This window comes from Thermobia domestica, chromosome 2, assembly GCF_964235325.1.
Source record: "Thermobia domestica chromosome 2, izTheDome1.hap1.1, whole genome shotgun sequence".
Taxonomy (NCBI): domain Eukaryota; kingdom Metazoa; phylum Arthropoda; class Insecta; order Zygentoma; family Lepismatidae; genus Thermobia; species Thermobia domestica.
The window spans coordinates 81,100,904-81,125,216 of record NC_137455.1 but is presented as its reverse complement, the minus strand read 5'-3'; the positions used below and the strand labels follow the sequence as shown (position 1 = coordinate 81,125,216).

The window sequence follows — 24,313 nt, the reverse complement described above, 5'->3', positions numbered from 1 at the left end:
TATCAAACTTGTAGAAGCAGGACACTGCAGAGAAGATTACAGGGAATTTTTAGAAATGATCATCATATTCTTGGGTGGCATACCTCCTTGAGGAGTTTTCTTTCGTTTGCCTGGAGCAATTCACCATGTAAGGTGGATGGGAAAAGCAAGCTACTATTTAAAATATTTCTCTTTCGCCAACAATTTCGTTTAACGAAGCAAATAGAAACGGGTCTTCGGAGAGTATGCACTTTCTGATCCGACTATATGTTCACAGTTGGCTTAAATGTGATCAAACATCCCATTCACCATTACAAGATCTACAATTTTTGAAAGATTTGTACAGTTAAAGACAAATAGATGCTGAATTATCTGAAGTGGCTCTTTCTAAATTTTCACGCCGACTCTGGTACTTGACGGAGGAACACGTAGCACTGGGGTGTTTTGATGATGGAGTTACCATAATGGAAAAGCAAAAAATGGTTGAAAGAATTAAAACCATAAGGGGAAACCGTGAAGCAGCAAAGAGGCTTGACGCAAGAGATGATAACCATAAAAATTCTTGTGAAAAGAGAAATCTGTGATTTTGTTCAACAAACAAATTTTCCTCGAGAGATTTAAAATACCCAAAGCGTTTCTTGAGTGTGATCCGACTTCATGGCTAAATAACAATGACTATCTTCAAGGAAAGACAATAGTTTAATTCATCCACGTAACAAACGGTGTGCAGAAAGGGGAGTGTAACTAATAGAAGATTACAACAACGTTCTTACGAAAAATGAGGAGCACAAACAGTTTCTTTTGCAGATAATAAAGGCCCACAGACAATCTTTTCCTATATGCGAAAAGTGAACTATGTAGCAAATAAGATTCATAACTTACCAAAAAGATACTACATAAATAAGGGATATTTCAATTTCTTCCAAGTTATAATTTTTCTTTTTCCTCATAATGGTCTATGAATCATCTTGATGCAAAAAAAACTTATTTGTAGTTCAAAGTGAAACAAGCAGTTTGTTTCAGTTCATGTAAAATACTTCCAAAATTCTTACATATCTGTGTTCCATAACTGCAATAAAATAACATTACATAAAGCATTTTGTTTTTCATACGTAATAACTCTTACATGAATATAGGTAACTTGAAAATAATACCAGATTTGTGCATCTGGTGAAATGCTACCTTAAAAAGATATGTCACATGACCCTCTTCCTATTTAAAAATTTTAACCTGAATTCAAGATGGCGGACTTCAAGACGACCGCCATGATAACGTATACAAGATTAGGTTGGTCTCTTCCTCTAGTTCCATTATCCAAGATATCTTTTCATTCCCTTGAGCCGTTTCTAAATTACGAGAGTTTATTCCAGTTTTTCCCCATACACTATGTATTGTAAACGCATTCAAAATTTTAGGTCGTTTGAGGCACCCTTTAAAATTATTCAATGGATCTAATTTTTCTCCTGGCTTAATTTGGTTCCATATGGAAGCATTTTGGGGGTGAGTCCAAAGAAATTCCTAAATTTATTTTTCCCCATATAAATTTGGACCACCCTAATATATAAGTATATAATGTTTATGGCCCTCTTGTATGCACATGGTTCAAGGTTTGTTTTTAAAGTAAGGTCCGATTTGGAACACCTAAGTAAAGTGCGAGCGTTCGGAATTTCGCACAAGCACAGTGTCTTCCGGCATCTCTTTGATTATAAAGAAACACTATGGAATAACGTAGCAGCATGTGTTTTCTGGTAGATAATGGAAAAAATCAAGAACATCGAGAAGTCTGCGTCTGTAAGATAAGATCTGTAATTGATTACTAATTGCATGAAATGTGACACCAGCGGAAATTCATAGCCAATATGTCAGGTTATGGTCCAAATACCATGGTTGATATCAAAGTTCGTAAGTGGGTAAGATTGTTTAAGAAAGAGCAGGGGAATGTTTATGAAGAACCACGATCCTCTTCACTAACAATCTTTGCTTACGGTAGAGATCAAGATTCGTGAAAACAGATGATTCAGCATTTCCAAGTTTTCAATTTTCTGCAAGCTTCACGTTTTTTTCTCTACAAAATTATGTCGGAAATCTGGCCTCTCGGGAGGAAAACTTTTATAACATGGGTCTGCAAAAACTTGTCTCCCAATACAACAAATGTTCCAACATCTACAAAAATTGTGTTGAAACGTAGTTGAAGGTATGTAGCATCTCCACTGGCGTCTCTGGCATGTAAAATTGGGGGGGGGGAGCATCAAAGAAAGTGATTTAAATGGTACTACCTAGCCTGTTATAATTGTTTCGCAGCCTGAATATTATATTCCAAATAAATGTAATTATTATTATTTATATGTTATTCTGTCATTAGTAAATAAATTAAGTTAGAATAAAATATTGAATCTTTTGTACTTCAAAATATTGGGGAGACGTATCCCCCCGTCAGAGACGCCCGTAAGCATCTCCTAAAAATATAATTTACTCGAAATGTTTGGTAGTTTTTGTTATTATAAAATGGACCTTATAATAGTCTCTCGTAGAATTTTCTTCTGTTGCAAAGATTTAATTACTTAGGGGTACATTTCATTCTATGGTATTTTATTTTGATCTACGAAAATGTATTGTACTAATACATCCAACAGAAAATAATGTCATCAGGCTAACTCTCTGTTTTCTATTTACAGTTTACTGTATTTTTATCTCTCGTAGAACTTGTGATAGCCTACACATATATATATGGGACCAAAAGTTTTCACCCTGAGAGTAAAACAAAAAGCAAAATCTTTGCTATTCCTTGTGAAATAGCTTCCTTTCGAACAAATACGATAGTTTTGGTGAGTATATCATATTATTTATAACGTAAAGTAGTTTTGAATACGTCATTTATTTTATATGCTATTGTTCACTTTTAAACGACTCGGCTATTGGTCATCGTATTGGTCTCGGTCCAGTATCGATCAATGTATTCCTGTCTCGATCTCGTCATGGTACCGTGGAAAATTAAAACTGTGTAACTAATATCATATTACAGCATATTTCCTCTATTGCTTTTTCATTTCATTCTTGACTGTTTTAACTATTGTAGCCCTAATATTTCTTTGTAGCAAAGTTGCTGACAGTAATGCTTTCTATGCATATGTTTACGGGTTCAATCCCCATGGGCGGCGATTAGGAGGGCAAAGAGGGCCAGTTGCCCCCGCACTTTTTTGAAAAAACCCATTAATGTATATAGTTTCATTTAGAAAAGTAAAGTTTTTGTATGTATTTACTGGTTCATAGAAAAAATGGTTCCATGTGTTTGCCGTTCCGTGAGTATGTTTTGGTTGTCTTCCTGTGGAGTAAAGAAAACTACAGGAATTGTGTTTTAATTGCCACAGAAAATAACCCCAAAATTAACCTATTGGAGCACAACAATTTCAGCATACTTTCACTTCGTACAAGGGCTCAATATATTAGTCAGCCGCTTTGAAACTAATTCAGAGAGCATTTCGCGAAAGAAAAAAAGAAGTCTTTCACAAGTTATTTTTTAATTGCACAAAAATTGACAGTTCCTAAAATGTTTTTTCTTCTTTCTAAAGGAGGGGAAAAAGAGTAATAAGAAACAACTTCTATTTTTTCCATTGTTTTGTAGTGCAATATATGAGTGAAATGGTGTGTTAGTTGTATACGAGTGTATATACAAATAGGTCCGTTAACTTGGAGCTCGTCAGAAACGGATTCAAACAAAACTTATACCAAAATTTTGTGCACATTTTGTGCAGTTTTGTGCACCACATCTCGAGTTTTGTGCACCTTAAGAAACCTAAAATTTTTCATATTTAAATTTTTCAACGGTATGCCAGGCCTGAGTTCGTCCAACCGGAAAATCAGAAAAACATATATAAATTAATAGACCGAGTTTTGTGCAGTTTTGTGCACCACTTCCCGAGTTTTGTGCACCTCAAATAACAAAGATATAGCCCCTTGAAAATATTGAGTATGCCAGGAACTGGAGTTCGCCTAACACTGATTTCGGCAAAAGTTACATCAATCGTTAGCATTTATTTTGTGCAATTTTGTGCACCATCTCCCGAGTTTTGTGCACCTCAAATAACAGAGATATATCTCCTTAAAAATAGTGCGTATGCCAGGCCTGGAGCTCGTCTAACACCTATTCCGGCAAAACGTACATCAATCGTTAGCATTTATTTTGTGCAATTTTGTGCATCACTCCCCAAGTTTTGTGCACCTCAAATAACCGAGATATAGCCTCTTAAAAATAGTGCGTATGCCAGGTGTGGAGTTCGTCTAACACCGATTCCGGCAAAAGTTAAATCAATCGTTACCACTTATTTTGTGCTATTTTGTGCAGCATCTCCCGAGTTTTGTGTACCTCACATAACATAGATATAGTCTTAAAAATAGTGCGTATGCCAGGTGTGGAGTCGTCTAACACCAATACCGGCAAAAGTTACATCATTCGTTAGCATTTATCTTGTGCAATTTTGTTCACCACTTCCCGAGTTTTGTGCATTTCAAATAACAGATATATCAACACTTGAAAACAGTGCGTATGCCAGGCACTGGAATTTGCATACCACCGACACTAGTCAAAGTCATATAATTCGTTAGCATTTAGTACTTGCAATTTTCTGAAGGATCAACGGAGTTTAATACACATTAGGTAACTGGGATATAATCACTTGAAAATAGTGCGTATACCAATAGTCCCAGTCTGTACAGTGCCAACCAAACCTTTTACTATGTCAAATGTTAGTACTTCTTTTGTAAAGTTTTGTGCACCATGTCCCGAGTTTTGTGCACCTCAGATACCCGAAATATAAGCACTTGAAAATTGTGCGTATACCAATATCTCAAGTGCGTACAACGCCGACCATATCTCTTAGTATGTCATATTTTAGTACTCCTTCTGTAGAGTTATGTGCACCATGTCCCGAGTTTTGTGCACCTCAGATACCCGAAATATAGCCACTTGAAAATAGTGCGTATACCAGTAGCCCAAGTGCGTATAACGCCGACCAAATCTCTTACTATGTCATATTTTCGTACTCCTTCTGTAGAGTTTTGTGCACCATGTTTCAGGTTTGTGCAACTCAGATACCCGAAATATAACCACTTGGAAATAGTGCGTATACTAATAGCCCAAGTGCGTACCGCGCCAATCAAATCTTTTACTAAGTCAAATGTTAGTACTCCTTCTGTAGAGTTTTGTGCACCATGTCCCGAGTTTTGTGCAACTCAGATACCCGAAATGTAACGACTTGAAAATAGTGCGTATACCAATAGCCCAAGTGCGTACAGCGCCAACCAAATCTTTTACTAAGTCAAATGTTAGTACTCCTTCTGTAGTGTTTTTTGCACCATGTCACAAGTTTTGTGCACCTATGATCCCCGGAATATAGCCACTTGAAAATAGTGCGTATACCAATATCTCATGTGCGTACAGCGCCGACCAAATCTCTTGGTATATCATATTTTAGTACTCCTTCTGTAGAGTTATGTGTACCATGTCCCGAGTTATGTGCAACTCAGATACCCGAAATATAACCACTTGAATATAGTGCGTATACCATTATGTGAAGTGCGTAATTCCTGTGAAAATTTTACAGGATAAACACTACAATTTGACGTACCACTAGCTCTGGTCACCACTGTACGCACTTGGGCTATTGTTATACGCACTATTTTCAAGTGTTTATATTTCATGCATCCGAGTTGCACAAAATTCGGGATATAGTGCACAAAACTCACCCTAAGCAGTACTATCATTGGACATACTAAGAGGTTAAGTTGGCGATCTACGCACTTGTTCTATTTGTGCACGCACTATTATCAGTCATATTTCAGGTATCTCACATGCACAAAACTCGGGACATGGTGCACAAAACTCTACAGAAAAAGAATTAACATTTGATATATTAAAATATTTGGTCCGCGTTGTACGCACTTGGGATATTGGTATACGCACTATTTTCAAGAGATTATCTCTCGGGTATTTGATTCCACAAAATTCGGGAAATGGTGCACAAAACTCTACAGAACGAGTAATAAAACATAACATAGTAAGAGATTTGGTCAGCGTTATACGCATTTGGGATATTAGAATACGCACTATTTTCAAGTGGTTATATTTCGGGGATTAGAGGTGCACAAAACTCGGGACATGGTGCACAAAACTCTACAGAAGGAGTACTAACATTTGACATAGTAGAAAATTCGGTTGACGCTGTACGCATTTGAGGAATTGGTATACGCACTATTTTCAAGTGGTTATATTTCCGGTGTTTGAGTTGCACAAAACTCGGGGCATTGTGCACAAAACTCTAGAGAAGGAGTACTAACATTTGACTTACTAAGAGATTTGGTTGGCGTTGTACCCACTTGGGCTATTGGTATACACGCTATTTTCAAGTGGCTATATATTTCGGGCATCTGAGGTGCACAAAACTCGGGACATGGTGCACAAAACTCTAGAGAAGGAGTACTAACATTTGATTTAATAAGAGACTTGGTCGGCGCTGTACGCACTTCCGATATTGGTATACGCACTATTTTCCAGTGGTTATCTTTCCGGTATTTAAGGTGCACAAAACTCGAGACATGGTGCAGAAAACTCTGCAGCAAAAGTACTAACATTTGACATACTAAGATATTTGGTCGGCGCTGTACGCACTTGAGATATTGGTATAAGCACTATTTTCAAGTGGAAACATTTCGGGTATCTGAGGTGCACAAAACTCGGGACATGGTGCACAAAACTCTACTCAAGTAATACTGACATTTGACACACAAAGAGATTTTGTTGGATCTGTTTGCACCTGGGCTATTGGTATACGCACTATTTTCAAGTAGTTATATTTCTCTTATCTGAGGTGCACAAAACTCGGGACATGGTGCAAAAAATTGCACAAAATAAATGCTAACGATTAATGTAATTTTTGGCGGAATCAGTGTTATCCGAACTTCACATCTGGCATACGCACTATTTTTAAGGAGCTATATCTCTGTTATTTGAGGTGCACAAAACCCGGGAAGTGCTGCACAAAATTGCACAAAATAAATACTAACGATTGATGTAACTCTTGCCGGAATCGGTGTTAGACAAACTCCATACCTGTCATACGCACTATCTTCAAGGAGCTATATCTCTGTTATTTGAGGTGCACAAAACTCGGAGATGCTGCACAAAATTGCACAAAATAAATGATAACGACTGATGTAACTTTCGTCGGAATCGGTGTTAGACGAACTCCTCACCTGGTATACGCACTATTTTCAAGAGGCAATATCTATGTTATGTAAGTTACACAAAACTCTGGAAGTGGTGCACAAAATTGCACAAAATAAATGCTAACGATTGACATAACTTTTGGCGGAATCGCTATTATCCGAACTCCATACCTGGCATACGCACTATTTTTAAGGAGCTATATCTCTGTTATCTGAGATGCAGAAAACTCGAGAGATGGTGCACAAAATAAATGCTAACGATTGACGTAACTTTCGTCGGAATCGGTGTTAGACGAACTCCACACCTGGTATACGCAGTATTTTCAAGAGGCTATATCACTGTTATTTGAGGTTCACAACACTCGGGAAGTGGTGCACAAAATTGCACAAAATAAATGCTAACGATTGACGTAACTTTTCCGGAATCGGTGTTATCCGAACTCCACCTCTGGCATACGCACTATTTTTAAGGAGTTATATCTCTGTTATTTGAGGTGCACAAAACTCAGGAAGTGGTGCACAAAATTGCACAAAATAAATGCTAACGATTGATGTAACTTTTACCGAAATCGGTGTTAGACGAACTCCATACCTGGCATACGCACTATTTTAAAGAGGCTATATCTATGTTATGTGAAGTGCACAAAACTCGGAAAGTGGTGCACAAAATTGCACACAATAAATGCTAACGATTGATGTAACTTTTGCCGGAATCAGCGTTAGTCGAACTCCAGGCCTGGCATACGCACTATTTTTAAGGAGCTATATCTCTGTTATTTGAGGAGCACAAAACTCGGGGAGTGGTGAACAAAATTGCAGAAAATAAATGCTAACGATTGATTTAAATTTCGTCGGAATCGGTGTTAGACGAATTCCACACCTGGCATACGCACTATTTTCAAGAGGCTATATCTACGTTATGTGAGGTTCACAAAACTCGAGAAGTGGTGCACAAAATTGTACAAAATAAACGCTAACGATTGATGTAACTATTGCCGGAATCGGTATTATCGGAACTTCACACCTGATATACGCACTATTTTTGAGGAGCTATATCTCCTTTATGTGAGGTGCACAAAACTCGGGGAGTGGTGCACAATATTGCACAAAATAAATGCTAACGATTGATGTAAGATTTGCCGGAATCGGTGCTAGACGAACTCCAGGCCTGGCATACGCACTGTTTTTAAGGAGCTATATCTCTGTTATTTGAGGTGCACAAAACTCGGGAGATTGTGCACAAAATGCACGAAATGAATGCTAACGATTGATGTAACTTTTGCCGGAGTCGGTGTTATCGGAACTCCACACCTGGCATACGCACTATTTTTAAGAAGCTATGTCTTGGTTATGTGAGGTGCACAAAACTCGGGAAGTGGTACATAAAATTTTACAAAATAAATGCTAACGATTTATGCATCTTTTGCCGGAATCGGTGTTAGACGAACTCCACACCTGGCATACGCACTATTTTTAAGGAGCTATATCTCCTTTATGTGAGGTGCACAAAACTCGGGAAGTGGTGCACAAAATTGCACAAAATAAGTGCTAACGATTGATTCAACTTTTGCCGGAATCGGTGTTAGACGAACTCCACCCCTGACATACGCACTATTTTAGAGAGGCTATATCTCGGTTATGTGAGGTGCACAAAACTCGGGAGATTGTGTACAAAATGCACAAAATAAATGCTAACGATTGATGTAACTTTTGCCGGAGTCGGTGTTATCGGAACTCCACACCTGGCATACGCACTATTTTTAAGAAGCTATGTCTTGGTTATATGAGGTGCACAAAACTCGGGAAGTGGTACATAAAATTTTACAAAATAAATGCTAACGATTTATGCAACTTTTGCCGGAATCGGTGTTAGACGAACTCCACACCTGGCATACGCACTATTTTTAAGGAGCTATATCTCCTTTATGTGAGGTGCACAAAACTCGGGAAGTGGTGCACAAAATTGCACAAAATAAGTGGTAACGATTGGTTTAACTTTTGTCGGAATCGGTGTTAGACGAACTCCACACCTGGCATACGCACTATTTTTAAGAAACTATATCTCGGTTATGTGAGGTGCACAAAACTCGGAGAGTGGTGCACAAAATTGCACAAAATAAATGCTAACGATTGATGTACGTTTGGCCGGAATCGGTGTTAGACGAGCTCCAGGCCTGGCATACGCACTATTTTTAAGGAGATATATCTTTGTTATTTGAGGTGCACAAAACTCGGGAGATGGTGCACAAAATTGCACAAAACAAATGCTAACGATTGATGTAACTTTTGCCGAAATCGGTGTTAGGCGAACTCCAGTTCCTGGCATACTCAATATTTTCAAGGGGCTATATCTTTGTTATTTGAGGTGCACAAAACTCGGGAAGTGGTGCACAAAACTGCACAAAACTCGGTCTATTAATTTATATAAGTTTTTCTGATTTTCCGGTTGGACGAACTCAGGCCTGGCATACCGTTGAAAAATTTAAATATGAAAAATTTTAGGTTTCTTAAGGTGCACAAAACTCGAGACGTGGTGCACAAAACTGCACAAAATGTGCACAAAATTTTGGTATAAGTTTTGTTTGAATCGGTTTCTGACGAACTCCAAGTTAACGGACCTATTAAATTTAGTGAATTCAACATAACTCTAGGTTTTAGTATTATTTTGTATAACTGGAGTATGGAGTGATTCTAAGTATTGTTGTGTTTTGATGTGCTCCAAGAAAGTGAAAACTACACCTAATGGCAACGAACGTGTTTCGGGAAGTTGCAAAAGCAAATATTTCTTTAAATGTTGTAGCATATGCTTGTAGTATTTACTGTCTTTCATTTTCTAAGAGTAATAACATACATTTAATAGCATGTGTGGAATTAAAAATTAAGTTGTTCATTAATCCCTATTTCAATATGACTTTTGCGAAACAAGCATCATTATTTATTACTATGATTAATATTATCCTTTCTATTTATTTGTTTTGCAAATTTGTTATTCAATAATTTGATCACACAGTTTTCCAGACAGAATTTTAAGATGTTCATGAGCAAGGAATCAAATCTCTTCTTACAACTTTGTTGTTTAAGAGTACAAAGGGCTACTACCTACTGGTGTTGCTCTTGCTCTTGTCAATTTACTTAATAAAATATGAAATACTATATACGGTATTTGAACTGAAAAAGATAGTATCCTATTAGTTATACAACCTTTCATCAAACAAAGTGTTAGAAACAACCAGGAAAAATAACATGGATATACAAATATTCAGATCATGTCTTGCCCCCCCACTTTTAACGTCCAACCGCCGCCACTGTCAATCCCTATTCGGCGTATCGAGCCTTGAATGAAACCTGAATAATGATTCAGATCCCACTTTAAGCAATAGATTTTGTATAATTTATAGGGGCTTATTCTATATCGAAAAGAGACATTTAATTTTAATCAACAAACTCCATAGTTTGCATTACTTTATGGTCTTCTGGTTAGTGCACGCGCCTTCGGCGCACGGAATTCCGTGTTCTATTCCCGGTGAAAGAACATTGAAAATTTGAACGCACTACGCTGGTTCAGATTCCATTTTAAACTGTAGGTCCACGTTTCTTATAGCCGCAGTGCTGAAAGCAGTGCTAAATTCCAATTCAACCAACGTAGCAATTTATATTATTTTATATCTTGATGGCTCTAACGAATTCTCTCGTTTAGTCTGATGCTCTTTCTTTCTGCATGATCTTGCTCAGTCCTGTAGTATCCTTGTTTCTACTCTCTTCCAATCTTTAATATTTTACCCTCGGTTCCAGAACAAACTTGGTATGTAACATTACTTACACGAGCAGTTGCAGTAAAACGTATTTGCCAGGAGAATATCTACGCAATTTGAAGAAATAATATTGGTATATCGAAAGCTCATATGTGTGCTTTACAAAATTAAGCTTCGGAACACTTTGAAAACACGGTCCTTGGGTCATTTAAATGACTGCATATAGAATAAAATATATTGAATCCAGTGTTTCTTCCAGACTGGTTTCCTTGGGGGGGCACTGCCCCCGGAGCTCTGAGAGTGCCACCCGGAGGAGACTAAAATAATACGTCTTTAATATAATAATAAATAGAACAGTACCAGCAGTGCCCCACGGAATACTAAGTTTGCCCCACCCCCCTTCCCCCGGAACATTGTTTCTGAAACACTGATTGAATCCAAACTGAAAATGATGTGCTGTTTAAAACATTTTCGATATACCTACACAAAGAAAAATCCGTTCTCCGGACAGCGGTATATTGTACAAATATACGGTATCCTCTTGCTTACTATAGAAATCAGTACGGAGCATACGTTATCCGTATGCTACATAGGCACTGCCCTTAGATGTTGCATCATGCCGTTGCAGGATGTCTGACATCTAACAGTTTTCCGTATATCACATGCAGTGATGAAAATTTTCCGGAAAATTTTCCCATTCATAAAAACATACACCACTTATTCCTACATGGTTGTTTAGCTGTAATGTGAGGTGGAAAATTTTCTTCTACATTTTTCCGGAAAAATTTCCGTTCTTAAATATCAGTGATCAGGTAACAATTCTTCAGTATTCATGAAATTGATTGAATTCATGTATAAAAATGTAAAAAAAAAAAAAAAAAAAAAAAAAAAAGTGAAAGATCGTTTAAAGAATGAAAATTTTCATGGCTCAGACAATTTTCAGTACTATGTAGGAACAAGTGAAACAATTTTTCATGAATCGAAATATTTTGTGTCTTGTATGGAAAAATTGAAAAACTTTTTATATCGGAAAATTTTCATTTTGAAGCAAAAAGTAAAACAACTTTTTGTGAATCGGAAAGTTTTATTGCTCTGTAAAAACAAATGAAAGAAATATTCATGAATCGGAAAATTTTCATCACGATGTAGGAACAAATGAAAACACTTTTCATATTCCGGACAGTTTTGGATATTATGTATAGTGATGTTAGGTGGAAAATGTTCCACTATATTTAACTGCACATTGAGATACAATTCATGTAGAGAAAAATTAGACAGCAACAAATTATAATTTTCCAATTAGCTTTCGAGAACCAGAAAATTTTCTAATGAATTGTCCCGTCTTATATAGTCGTCAGTTGGTCCCGTCTTATATAGTCTCGCTGCTGAAAGGGACGTTAAACTCAAAATCAACTTAATTCAACTCCTCACTTTGCATACACACATAAACACACACACACACACACACACAGAGAGAGAGAGAGAGAGAGAGAGAGAGAGAGAGAGAGAGAGGAGTTGAATTAAGTTGATTTTGAGTTTAACGTCCCTTTTAGCAGCGAGACTATATAAGACGGGACCAAATGATTAACGTGAAATCCGAACTACATGAGCTCCCGCTGGGAATCGAAGCCAGGTCTTCCATGCCAAAGGCGCGTATGCTAACCGCTTAGCAACGAAGGAGCTCGCAGATGAAGAGAGAGAGAGAGAGACTATGTAAAACTTTACTTCCCAACTTGAAATATTAGAAAATTTTCCGGTTCCCGAAAGCTAATTGGAAAATTATAATTTGTTGCTGACTAATTTTCCTCTACAGAAATTCATTTTTGTAGCTGAATGTCCAGTTAAATATAGTGGAAAATTTTCCACCTAACATCACTATACATAATATCCAAAATTGTCCGGCTTATTAAAAGGTTTTTCCATATTTTCTGCATCGTGATGAAAATTTTCCGATCTATGAAAATTCCTTTCGCTTGTTTCTACAGAGCAATATAACTTTCAGATTCACAAAAAGTTGTTTTACTTTTTGCTTCAATATGATGAAAATTTTCCGGCTCATAAAAAGTTCTTCAATTTTTCCATATAAGACAGAAAATATTTCGACTCATGAAAAATTGTTTAACTTGTTCCTCCATAGTACTGAAAATTGTCTGAGCCATGAAAATTATCAGATTCTTTAAACGATCTTTCACTTTTAAACATTTCTGTACATGAATTCAACCAATTTTGTGATTGCTGAGGAATTGTTACTTGATTACTGATATTTTTTTTAGAACGGAAAATTTTCCGAAAAAATACAGCGGAAATTTTCCGCGGAAAATTTTCCACCTCACATCACAAATCACATGCATATACTTATGTTACCTTCGTCAGATATATTTTATATACGTCCATTTGTATGTGAGATCCTCACCGCCTACATTATTTCATACGGAAAGTACGTATAGATGGAACGCTTATACAGAAAGTATTATAAAACATGCGTCTTCAGTTATTCGTCTGCTGTACGTTAAGTCCAAAAACTACAGGAATTACGCATGTAACCTATCTTTTTAAGTATGCCACCTACATTTTTTTTCTCAGTGTAGGTATCAAGTAATCAGTAATGGCATTCGGCTCCCTTTCTCCCCTGTAAATGCCTATGACTGCAACCATTTAAAGTCAATCCTTCCACTACCTTACATATTATAACTTGTATCGAATTTTGAGTAAAAGATGTAATTTCAATAATTTCTGGTTATACTCTAGACGAGACTGGGGTTGGTTTCACATCGGCATCGTCTCCAAATGCAAGAGTCTGTCTCGGTCTCGTCTCGGCACGTTGAGTCTCTGTTTTGTTTCGATTTATAAATATCGTCTCGATCTCGGTCGAAATTTCGAGATGAGATAAGACTTAGCCTCGGTTTATTACCATCCCTACTTTTAGGGACGATAAATTGAATAAAATGCAGTCTGCAAAGTAGGTTTTCTTGTTTGTTACTCCGATTGCTACTTTTCGAGGGCGATGATAAATTGTGGTGATTTGCACCCAAGCACTTGGAGTCAGCTGAGTTGAAAATGGTTGATAGCATTGCATAAACATGAAATGCACATTTTAAAACAATCTTCATATTGTTTCTATTTACTGAATTATTTACAAGGCAAAAAGTGAGAGAACAAAAACTTAAAATTCAATTTATTTCCCTAAGCATTTGTGCCAGGAGAAGCATTAAAGTTTTATATTGTTCTACAGGGTGTCCAATATACAATGCAACCCGGAGTTTGGAATAGTAGAACTTTTGAAACGGATGCGGAACACAAATAATGGTTATACCAAAGTGAAGCTTTGTTCATGCATATATTTTTAAAGTAGGAAGCAACGATTAAAGTACACTAGGAACCACACACTATTGCTAGTTGTAACCAAAGGTGTAAATCAATTTTATTACAAGACACGTAAATTGACTCATAATTCATACGTATAGATGTTCTGTCGTTAATTTTCGGTTTGTATAACTGGAGTAGCATAGAAACTATGAAATGGAAAAAAAAATCATTTCCACCGATAACTAATCGGATGAGATCTCTGTAAGGGGTTACTAGGGAAAACATGGTTTTCATAAATTCTGAATTGGCAACAGTGCTGATGTTTCAGTGCATCAAAGGATTTGTTAAGGATCTGTCTACATTATGCAATTCCTGAAAACAATGAAAAAGAAACTTTGAAATTATCATGATAAAACTTTTACTTACATGCACCCCGCAACATTGCTATTCATTTAATTAAAACGGGGGCACTTCCAGAATCTGTCGTAGAACTGACAATTCAGAAAACTTCTCTTTTTTCCATTCATTTCATAGTTTCCAAGCTACTCCAGTTATACAAACTGAAAATTAACGACAGAACATCTATACGTATGAGTTATGAATCAATTTACGTGTCTTGTAAAAAAAATTGATTTACACCTTAGTTTACATCTGGCAACATTGTGTGGTTCCTAGTGTACTTCAATCGTTGCTTCCTAGTTTAAAAATATATGCATGAACAAGGCTGCATTTTGGTATAACCATTATTTGTGTTCCGCATCCGTTTCAAAAGTTCTACTATCCCAAACTCTGGGTTGCATTGTATATTGGACACCCTGTAGTTAGTTGTTAAAGACCAACAACGCCGTAGTTGTGGCAGTGAGGTTAGATTTACAATGAAGTTGCACCACCCGAGCGTGACGTAATGTCACGTGATATTATCACAGGGGTCAAGGTGGTACAAAACGAGCCCTGCAGAGCTTTTAACCCCTTCGCTCACTGACACTCGCTCAGCTATGTTTCGTAACGTACGTAAATCACTTTTTTTATCAGTTAAATTGTGTGTGCAAAGTAGAATAATTATCACGTGACATTATGTCACGATCCGATAGGTGTAGTTAAAAACTAGGGTGTAGTTAAATTTACATTGAAGTTGCACCATCCGGTCGTGACGTAATGTTACTTGGTATTTAGTCCACTTTGCACACACAACTTAATTGATATTTTAAAAAGAAAGTTATTTATGTACGTTACGAAACATAGATGAGCTATCAAAGGGAGTTAGAAGCCTCTCTAATTCTTCTTCTGCGGTTGCTACTTGCCTAGAAGCCTCTCAGCGCTCGTTTTATTCCACCTTTGCCCCTATGATAATACCACGTGACATTACGTCACGCTCGGATGGTGTAACTTCGATGTAAATCTAACCCTACCCGTAGTTATGGGCCTCAAGCTATTGTGGGATGCGATTCACATGTGTACACATCTCATTGTGAATTGTACCCAGGTCTCCTGCGCCGAAGTTGTTAAATGCTAACCACTCATAGCCTATTGCAAGAGAAATTTCTTTGGTATTGGTAGCTCAATTTTTATGTGGTAAAACAAGGTGATAAGGCACTTCAGCTTTGTTCATGTGAGCACTTTTTGATCTGTGTATCATCTAGTATGATCCCGTTCTATCATACGCACTTCGTAAGATGTTACTACACTTCGTTGAGGCCAAACCGTTAATCTCAAAGAAATGTCTTTCACAGAAATTTCTCCCATATTTCTAGGTTCAGCAGAAATCAGCATTGTTCATTTTACTGTATAACAAGAACCAGATGTACATTAAAAGAAATAATAATAATTCAGTGATTTAGTATTATTGTAGTTGTATTAGACCTATAAACAAAGACTGTTTTGTAATCATTCGTCTAACCATCTTAAGATTAACTAATTTCAAAGTTCCCTTTGTTGTTATTGCTTTTAGTTCATATATTATAACGAACACTACTTGCAACAAGTCACCGGAAACCCCATATCTGGTATAGCGAGAAAGTTGACGATCTATTTAATAAGATGTCGAGTCTGATTTGCCTGAATCACAGCGCGCGCTACCCAGGAAAGGCTTCCACCTCATAACAATGACGGACGGTGGCAGGGAGCATTGTCAACTTCATAGGAACATTGGCTCATTCCGGAGAACTTCACACTGTGGAAAGCATTGAATTGTGTTAAAGCGGACCCAGCCCATATCAGCAGAAAACACCTCAACCACTAGTGTTGTAAATAGGAAAAAAAAAAGTTTGTATTTTTTCAGAAATGTACGTTTTTTTTAAAAAAAAACTGCTTCTCGTTTTTTTCAAATAGTCATTTGTAATGTATCTTACGTCTATTTGTCTGAAGTATTTTTATGTAGGTGTAATTACCGCAAAATGCAACATAAATGATAGATACTGATACGGTACAAATATTTTACAATTTATAAGAGTAGCATTAATCCGGGTTTCTGTAGTGTTTTACCAATATCAACCAAGAAATAAAAGTATAAATGAAAAATTGTTTTTTTTTTTTTTTTCGTGAAAGTAGGACTTTAATAAGTACGAAAATAATATCACGAACAGTATAAAATGCAAGTAACTTGTCTAAAGGTAGAAATTAATACTAATTTGCCTCTAGTATTTTTCTAAATATCATATATAAATAATTTGTCGACTGAGATATATAATATGCATTGCCGGCTCTACAATATGTGCAACACGCGCATTTGCATGGGGCTGCAATATCTGCCATAAGTATTTTATTTAAAATAAATATTTCTTGTTGGAAACAGACTTCATGATCATGGTAATTAAATTTACTAAGCTGACCTTCTATTTGAATACTACATTCATAAATTATGTTTAGGTCACATTAGTTTAAGTCACATGGGCAGTGCTAAAGCAAATGGTAAAATAAATCCCAGCACAAATTGCTTAATTGTTGTCAAGTACAAGAACTCAATTCTCGAACACCTGTTCCATTTAGTTAGTTATCAGAGTTCTGACATGACAGCTATTCTTGTCTTAGTCGCAAATAAGATCGTTATCATTGAAGGTGGAAACAACTTAAAAAAAAAAGATGTAGAAGGAAAATCAAGAAATAAAGATAAAAGAGCTAGTTGCACTATAATTGCAAACTGATATATTGAGATTGAAGCTCGATATTGAATTCTATAAAAAGGATTACCATCTTTCCTTTGCAGGTGTGTTTACTTTATCTTTCACTAACATAATAGATTATTAATTAAAGTAAAAACAGACACGAGATTGCATTTGTAGTATTTAGGCCTTTCTGAATGCGAGTGCACTTTGCCATCCCTTCGTTGTTCATGCAAAAATAGCATACTTAAAATCGTGACTTTTAAGATTGTACTTTCTGGAGAAAGAGGGAGGCAGCAAATTACGTCATTGCACGGGGCGACAAATTGCCTAAAATTTCCTAGGGCCGGTCCTTATGATATGCATATACATACAAGACACGAATATAGGGTGACATAATTTGAAGTAATGCAGGGTATTTCAAAATGAATATTATGGTTTTGAAACGTTGTAGTATCTATTACAATTGATTTACAATTATAAATACGCGTATTATAATATTATCAAATGACAGAGCAACTCAAACAGTTTTGTATGCACGCATGCACATGCATTGTTTCCTCTGTCTGCCGTTAGAAAGAGCAAGTAGCAAAGATGGAGACTAGAGAGCAGAAAGCTTTCTGTTTTAATTTTGCACAGACTGAATCTGTAGTTACTATGCAACTGTCTGTGTGAATTGAATGTTTTGTATCATATGGCGGAAACAGGGACGTACGCAGGGGGAACCTGGGGGTCCGGACCCCTCGAAATTTCGACTTTTTAAAAAATTTAGCCTAATTTTAGGGGCAATTTTAGGAATTTTAATATAAAATACCTTCATATTTAGTTTGCCCCCCCCGCGAAATAAATTCCTGGGTACGCTACTGGGCGGAAAGTTTCAATGATGAGTCGATATTTCACCTAAGTGACGACGTGAGCACTCGTAATGATCGCATCTGGGAGTCAGCAAATCTCCACTAGATGGTACAGTTGCAACGTGACTACCCTAATGGGTTTTGTGCTATATCCCGGCGGAAAGCATTATGGGCTTTATCACCTATCGACTCGATGTGTGCCGTGTGACGAAGGAAGCTCACATCGAACACTTGTAGCAAAAACTGTTTGAGGTGTTCTTTTACTTGATGCATTGTTTATAATTGTACGTAAAATGTAATAAGTACTACGAAGACTTAAAATTCCGATGTTCATTTTGAAACACCCTGCATTTCTCAGCAACAGTATTGGAACTAAGATGTAAAAAGGAGAGAAAATTTTCCTTATAAAGTGATTGTTTACAACAACGATATTATCATTAGTCGAGACTATATACCTACTACAACAATACGAGTTACTAGTCAAAAAAATGTAATCAAATATACACTCGTAACCCTTTCGGACCCAGGTGGCCAATGTGGCACACAAGGGTATGTCACTTTTTTAATCCACTCCTGTGTGAACACTAATTAATATATCGGGATATTTTTTTTGCCAAATATGATTGGACCATAGTTTATCATATTAGTTTCTTTTTCTTCTGTGTGTCGAATTTCCTTCTCAAATTTCACACCAGTCAAAAATTCGAGAATTTTCGAATTTTCTTTATTACTTTTTTGCCCTGTAGCTTCCTTCGTTGTGCAGAGATCTCCTTAAGACTTGTCAGGTAGATACGTCAGATGGACACCTAATTGTTGGCATTAATTGGACGGCCCTATGCGCAGTGTTGCCAACTATGGAAATTAAAATTTCCTTAAATTTTGGGCAAAAAATTCGAAATTTTTGTTTGTAAATCCGTACCTATATGTCCGAGTGCAAGTCAACTTACGCCAGTCGAACATTTGTCCTTATTGAACAAACGCAAGTACATATCGTTACAGTGGGGTAATTAGGGGGCGCACGAAAAATTCGGATTTAGGTTCTAATCCTTGATTTTTCTCTACTTTTCTGTTGGTAATTGGAAGCTTTGTTCCTTAAATATCGCCATTATACTTGTAGGATATACTAATGGTGTACCAATGTTTATTTTAAGATAGTTTTCGTCTGTCTGGTTTGCCAGTTACAGAAAATTTTAATTCCAGATTTATGGGGAAAATTACCTGTTTTGTCTCTATTATTTCCTTCTTGTTGGCTACATCAGAACAAACGTACCAGTATCTGAAAGTCTTGTCTTTGCCCTTCCCAACGCACTATAGAACGTTTCAATAGCATAATTAGGGAAAGTACAGTTGAGGTTTACAGTAGATCTTATTCTGTAAGTGGAAAGATAACTGATTTTGTTAGGTAGAATGAGATGTTTTTTAATGACATGCTTACTTTATTAGATATCGTCACGATAGGTTCTACGTGTAGGATATATTAGAGGGATACCAAAGCTTATTTTAAGATGCCAGCTACAGAAAATTTTAATTCCCAATTGTAGGGGGAAATTTTCCCTCTTCCCTCTTTGTCTCTATTATTTCCCTCTTTCTGGCTACATTCGAACAAACGTACCACTGTCTGAAAGCCTCATCCCCTTTAGCCTATACAGCACACCATAAAAAGTTTCGGTAAAATAATTAGGGTAAGTACAGTTGAGGTTTATAATAAACCATGTTCTGTAAATGGTTAAAAAAAAAAAATGTGAATTTCTGTGGTAGAATGAGCATTTTTTTTTTAAATTTCATGCTTACTTTGTTAGATATCGCCTTGAAACTTGTCGGGTGTATTCTTGGGGTACCAAGGTTTACTTTCAGATAGTTTGCGTCTATCTGATGGCAGTGTTTGCAGCCAAAACAATTAATTCCCGATTTTAGGTGAAAAATTCAAAATTTCCCTTTTCTCCTCTATTATTTCCCTCTTGCTCGCTACATTAGGACAAACGTACCACTACCAAAAAGTCTTCTCTTTGGCCTACAGAACGCACCATAAAAAAAGTTTCAATAGGATAATTAGAGAAGCTGTAGTCCCGGCATATCTGTTGATTTTTGCTTCTGAGGCGTAAAGAGTGTCAAAATTTCATATGTATGGTGACAGAGAATTTTTTCTTTCTCTCTTTGAATGGAAGCCAGCGACTTCACCCCATCAGGATTCTGCCGCCTACAGTCAGACAATTTGTCAATGTCGGATTGCCGGCGCCGGCGTCTTTCAGCGTGATTTTCGACCGCGACGAATAGTTGCCTTGCCGAGAAGTCGGCAAACAGCCGTAACTCGCAGTAAATGCGCCGGCGCCGCCGACGAAAAGAGGCCGGCATAAGGAGTCGGAAGAGGGTCGGAAAGAGGCCTTTCCGACTGTTTTCGGTCGGCAACGGTCGGCAAAGGGCATTTTATTTTACGATTTCGACCGCTTGCCGCCTCGGCAAAAGGTCTGCAACTTTGAACAAGTAGAACGTCGTGCCGCCCCGGACGGGTGCCGGCTGCCTCCGGTGGCCCGCCACCGTCGACGGCGGCAATCCCTCTTTCCGACCGCGACTTCCTGATGGGGCAGGTTTTCACTGTACCTTGTTTTCACAACGAAGAATTTTTTAGATGACTTGGAATCATTTACCCATATGACAACAGTGATGCTAGATACAAAAAAAAAAAAAAAAAAATCTTGAAATTCGGTTAGGGGATTTTTTGTAAATTTTTACCCCTGCATTTCCCTCAGTAATTTCCCACCCGTTGGCAACACTGCAATGTAACTTACACCAAAAAATAACCACATTCCTTTTCTTAAAAACCAGGTCTTAACCATATCAATTGGGTAAATGATTTTTGAGCAATAAGTCACTAACTGAAAATGTAGGAAAACGCCAAAAATGACCTCTCGCATAGTACAAAGAAACAAACGATTTGTAAGTTATGAGGGCTTCGACTCAAGTTCTGTTGATTATTTCAATAATCTTCAACATAAATCAATAAATAATAGTTGCCAGAAAAAACACATTAAAAACATGAAGAACGGTTTTTTTATTGAAAAAAAACACAGAATTTTTTTTTTTTTTTTTTTTTTTTTTTTTTTTTTTTACAACACTAATCACACCACCGATTTTCACTGTTGGCCCAACGCAGTCCGATGAAAAGCGTTCGCTCAGTTGGAACTACACTTAAATTCTTCCACCGGACTGGAAATGTGTGTACCTTAATTCATTACACAATAATAGTCTTCCATTGGTCTTCTCTCCATATTTTATGGGGTTGAACAATGCTAGTCCAGTGGTCTGGTTCGAGTAATGTTAGGCTTACGTGCAACTGTTCTTCCGGAATCGGAGGGCGTGCAGTTTTGTTCTAACAATGTGAAGAGAGATAGATGTTCCCGTCACCATTTGGAATTCTGATGGAAGGCATGCCCCTGTTAACGGCATATACAGTCCATTCAATAAGTTCCTGGACTTCCTCGAAATAATGTACTTAACGATGCCAGAAAAATTTAGTATACGTTAGTTTTCTACATACACTCCTTGCGTGCCACACACTCGCAGGAACGGTTGTAGAGGCTCTGGAACGCCCTAGGAAAGTCCTCCACTGGGATGTTCAGCACACCATCATATTCGCTTGAATCGATGCAATATCCTCAGAACGCTCCCTCTTAAAGCCAGGTATGAGCTTAGGGGAGAACTTTTACCGACGCTTAGAGTCATACTCAGCCTTGTCATTAAATTAAGTGCTTCCCGGTATTCGTGTGCCGGGAAAGATCAATGCCATGCATCGGCAGGTAGGTCCAGTGATTTATTGAGCTGTAGTGTATGTCATTTGTGTTTTTTGAAATTGTTTACGTTCCTATTCTACTTTATGCTAAGCTTTATATGATTTAATATTTTGGTTAAAATGAGTACTTTTCAACACTTTTTTGCTTCTCTCTCCTTTTATTTTGAAAATATCCTGAACTGTCATATATAATTACATATTTTACTCAGAATTTTCTTTTCTAGAATGATTTTCGTCTTTCAAATGAAACAAATGACGGAGCAGCAAGCCAGACAGACATTACTGAAGGTCAGCACTCGAAGAAGCCTCGTACAGATACTAAAAATCCTCGATCAGACAATTATCGAAACAAAATTGACAACGTAGCAAAGTTTATATTTCCTCTTATATTTCTTACGTTTAATTTAACATATTGGGTCTTATACGTATCATAATACACAGTACAACGACTACTGTCAAATCAACTAATATTTTCGAAACATTCTTTATTATTATTAACTCATTTATGTGAGTGACTATATGGAACAAATAAATGATTATTGCAATTTTTGTTACATGTACATTTAATGTAAGTTATGATATTGATACTATTGTTAAACTTCAATAAACTCTGAAAATATATTGTTATATAGATCTTGGCATATACTTATTTATATATAACAATATCAAGAATACAAACCTACGCCTTCTTTCCAGTTCTCCGATCTCCATGAAATATACAGGACGTTCCAGTTATGGTAACAAATTCGATCGCTAGGTAGCAGTACACCCTCCATTCCAAAAGAAACCGAACGTTTTAAAGAAACAAAAAAGCAATGTACATTTTGGAACAAATCATTTTTATTAATCAATGTATTCCCCTTCTGCATCGATACACATATTTGCACGCTCCAACAAGTTGTCAAACGACTTCTCCATGTCCTTTATTGGAATGGTCTTTAGGACGGCGGTCGTCGCCTTCTCAATGGCATCAATCGATGCGTGCCACTTTCCTTTCATCGCCAAATGCAGTTTCGGGAACAGAGAGAAATCGCACGGAGCGAGATCTGGTGAATAGGGCGGATGATGCAACCGAATAATGTGATTTTTGACCAAAAATTCAGTTACAAGTCGCGAACGATGTGATGGTGCATTATCGTCCAAAAGAGTCCAACTGCCGATTTCGCAATATTCGGGCCGAATACGACGAATTCTTGCCAGCAAACGCTTCATGACGCCCAAGTAAAACTCTCCAGTGACTGTCTGGCCGGGCTGAACAAATTCTTTGTGGATAATTCCTTTTGAATCGTAAAAACAAATCAGCATCACCTTAACTTTTGACTTCACCAAGCGACTTTTTTTGGGTGTTCCTTCATCCGGCGCTCTCCATTCAGCACTTTGCCGCTTTGTTTCGGGCTCATATTCAAAACACCACGTCTCGTCACCAGTTACAATCGATTTCAAGAAGTTTCGATCCTGCCGAGCACTTTTAACGATGTCTTTGCAATGCGCAATTCGATCAACTTTTTGGTCTTCGGTGAGTTTGTGTGGTACAAACCGCGAATTAACCTTTTTAAGGCCCAAAACTTCGGTCAAAATGCGGTATGCGGTTGTTTGAGGAATGCCTAATTCCATTTCAATAACTTTCACCGACGATTTTTTGTTATGTTTGATGAATTCACGCACTTTTTCGATGTTTTCTTCCGATAATCCGGTTCTGGGACGGCCTGATCTTTCGTCATCATCCAGCGTCTCTCTACCCGATTTGAATCGCCTGAACCACTCGTAAACTTGCGTACGGGATAGACACTCATCACCATATGCATTTTGTAGCATTTGGTGCGTTTCACTAAAAGTTTTACCCAGTTTAACACAAAACTCAATTGCAGCTCGTTGTTTGAAACTCATTTTCCGACCGATGTACACAACACACTGACAGTTGAAACGCATTAACTTTGTTGCCGTGCATCCAAATGTCATGACATTTATACCAGTTGTCAATGAGGGACTACGCCATCTACCGGTAAAATATTACAACAGATGGCACTAGTGGTACTATTTGTTTTCAAAAGTTCGGTTTCTTTTGGAATGGAGGGTGTACTGTGTGAACGCGACAAAGAACTTATTGGCGCATAGTTCGAAAGTACTCTGTATTGACTTGCAGGTAGGGTTGCTCGATTTTTCAGAGAAAAAAGGAAAATTTTACGATTCTTAAGGAAAGAAAAAGGAAGATATGCGATATTCAGAATTTACACATAACAGACACATAGTTTTACATTGTAACGAAGAATGATTTTCACTGGAAACTGGGACTGTTTCATTAAAAATAACTACAAC

General features: G+C 37.2%; 1 protein-coding gene across 1 annotated transcript in view; it reads left to right on the top strand.

Moving 5' to 3' along the window:
• The window catches only part of LOC145679088 (glycine receptor subunit alpha-2-like), a 150,670-nt gene extending 128,046 nt beyond the window's left edge, over window positions 1-22,624 (top strand). The window contains exons 8-9 of the mRNA XM_081749683.1: window positions 2,655-2,804; window positions 22,222-22,624. Of these exons, the coding sequence (XP_081605809.1) occupies window positions 2,655-2,804; window positions 22,222-22,431 (360 nt within the window). The 3' untranslated portion in view covers window positions 22,432-22,624. The remainder of the gene's footprint in view (window positions 1-2,654; window positions 2,805-22,221) is intronic.
• Window positions 22,625-24,313: the final 1,689 nt, after the last annotated feature.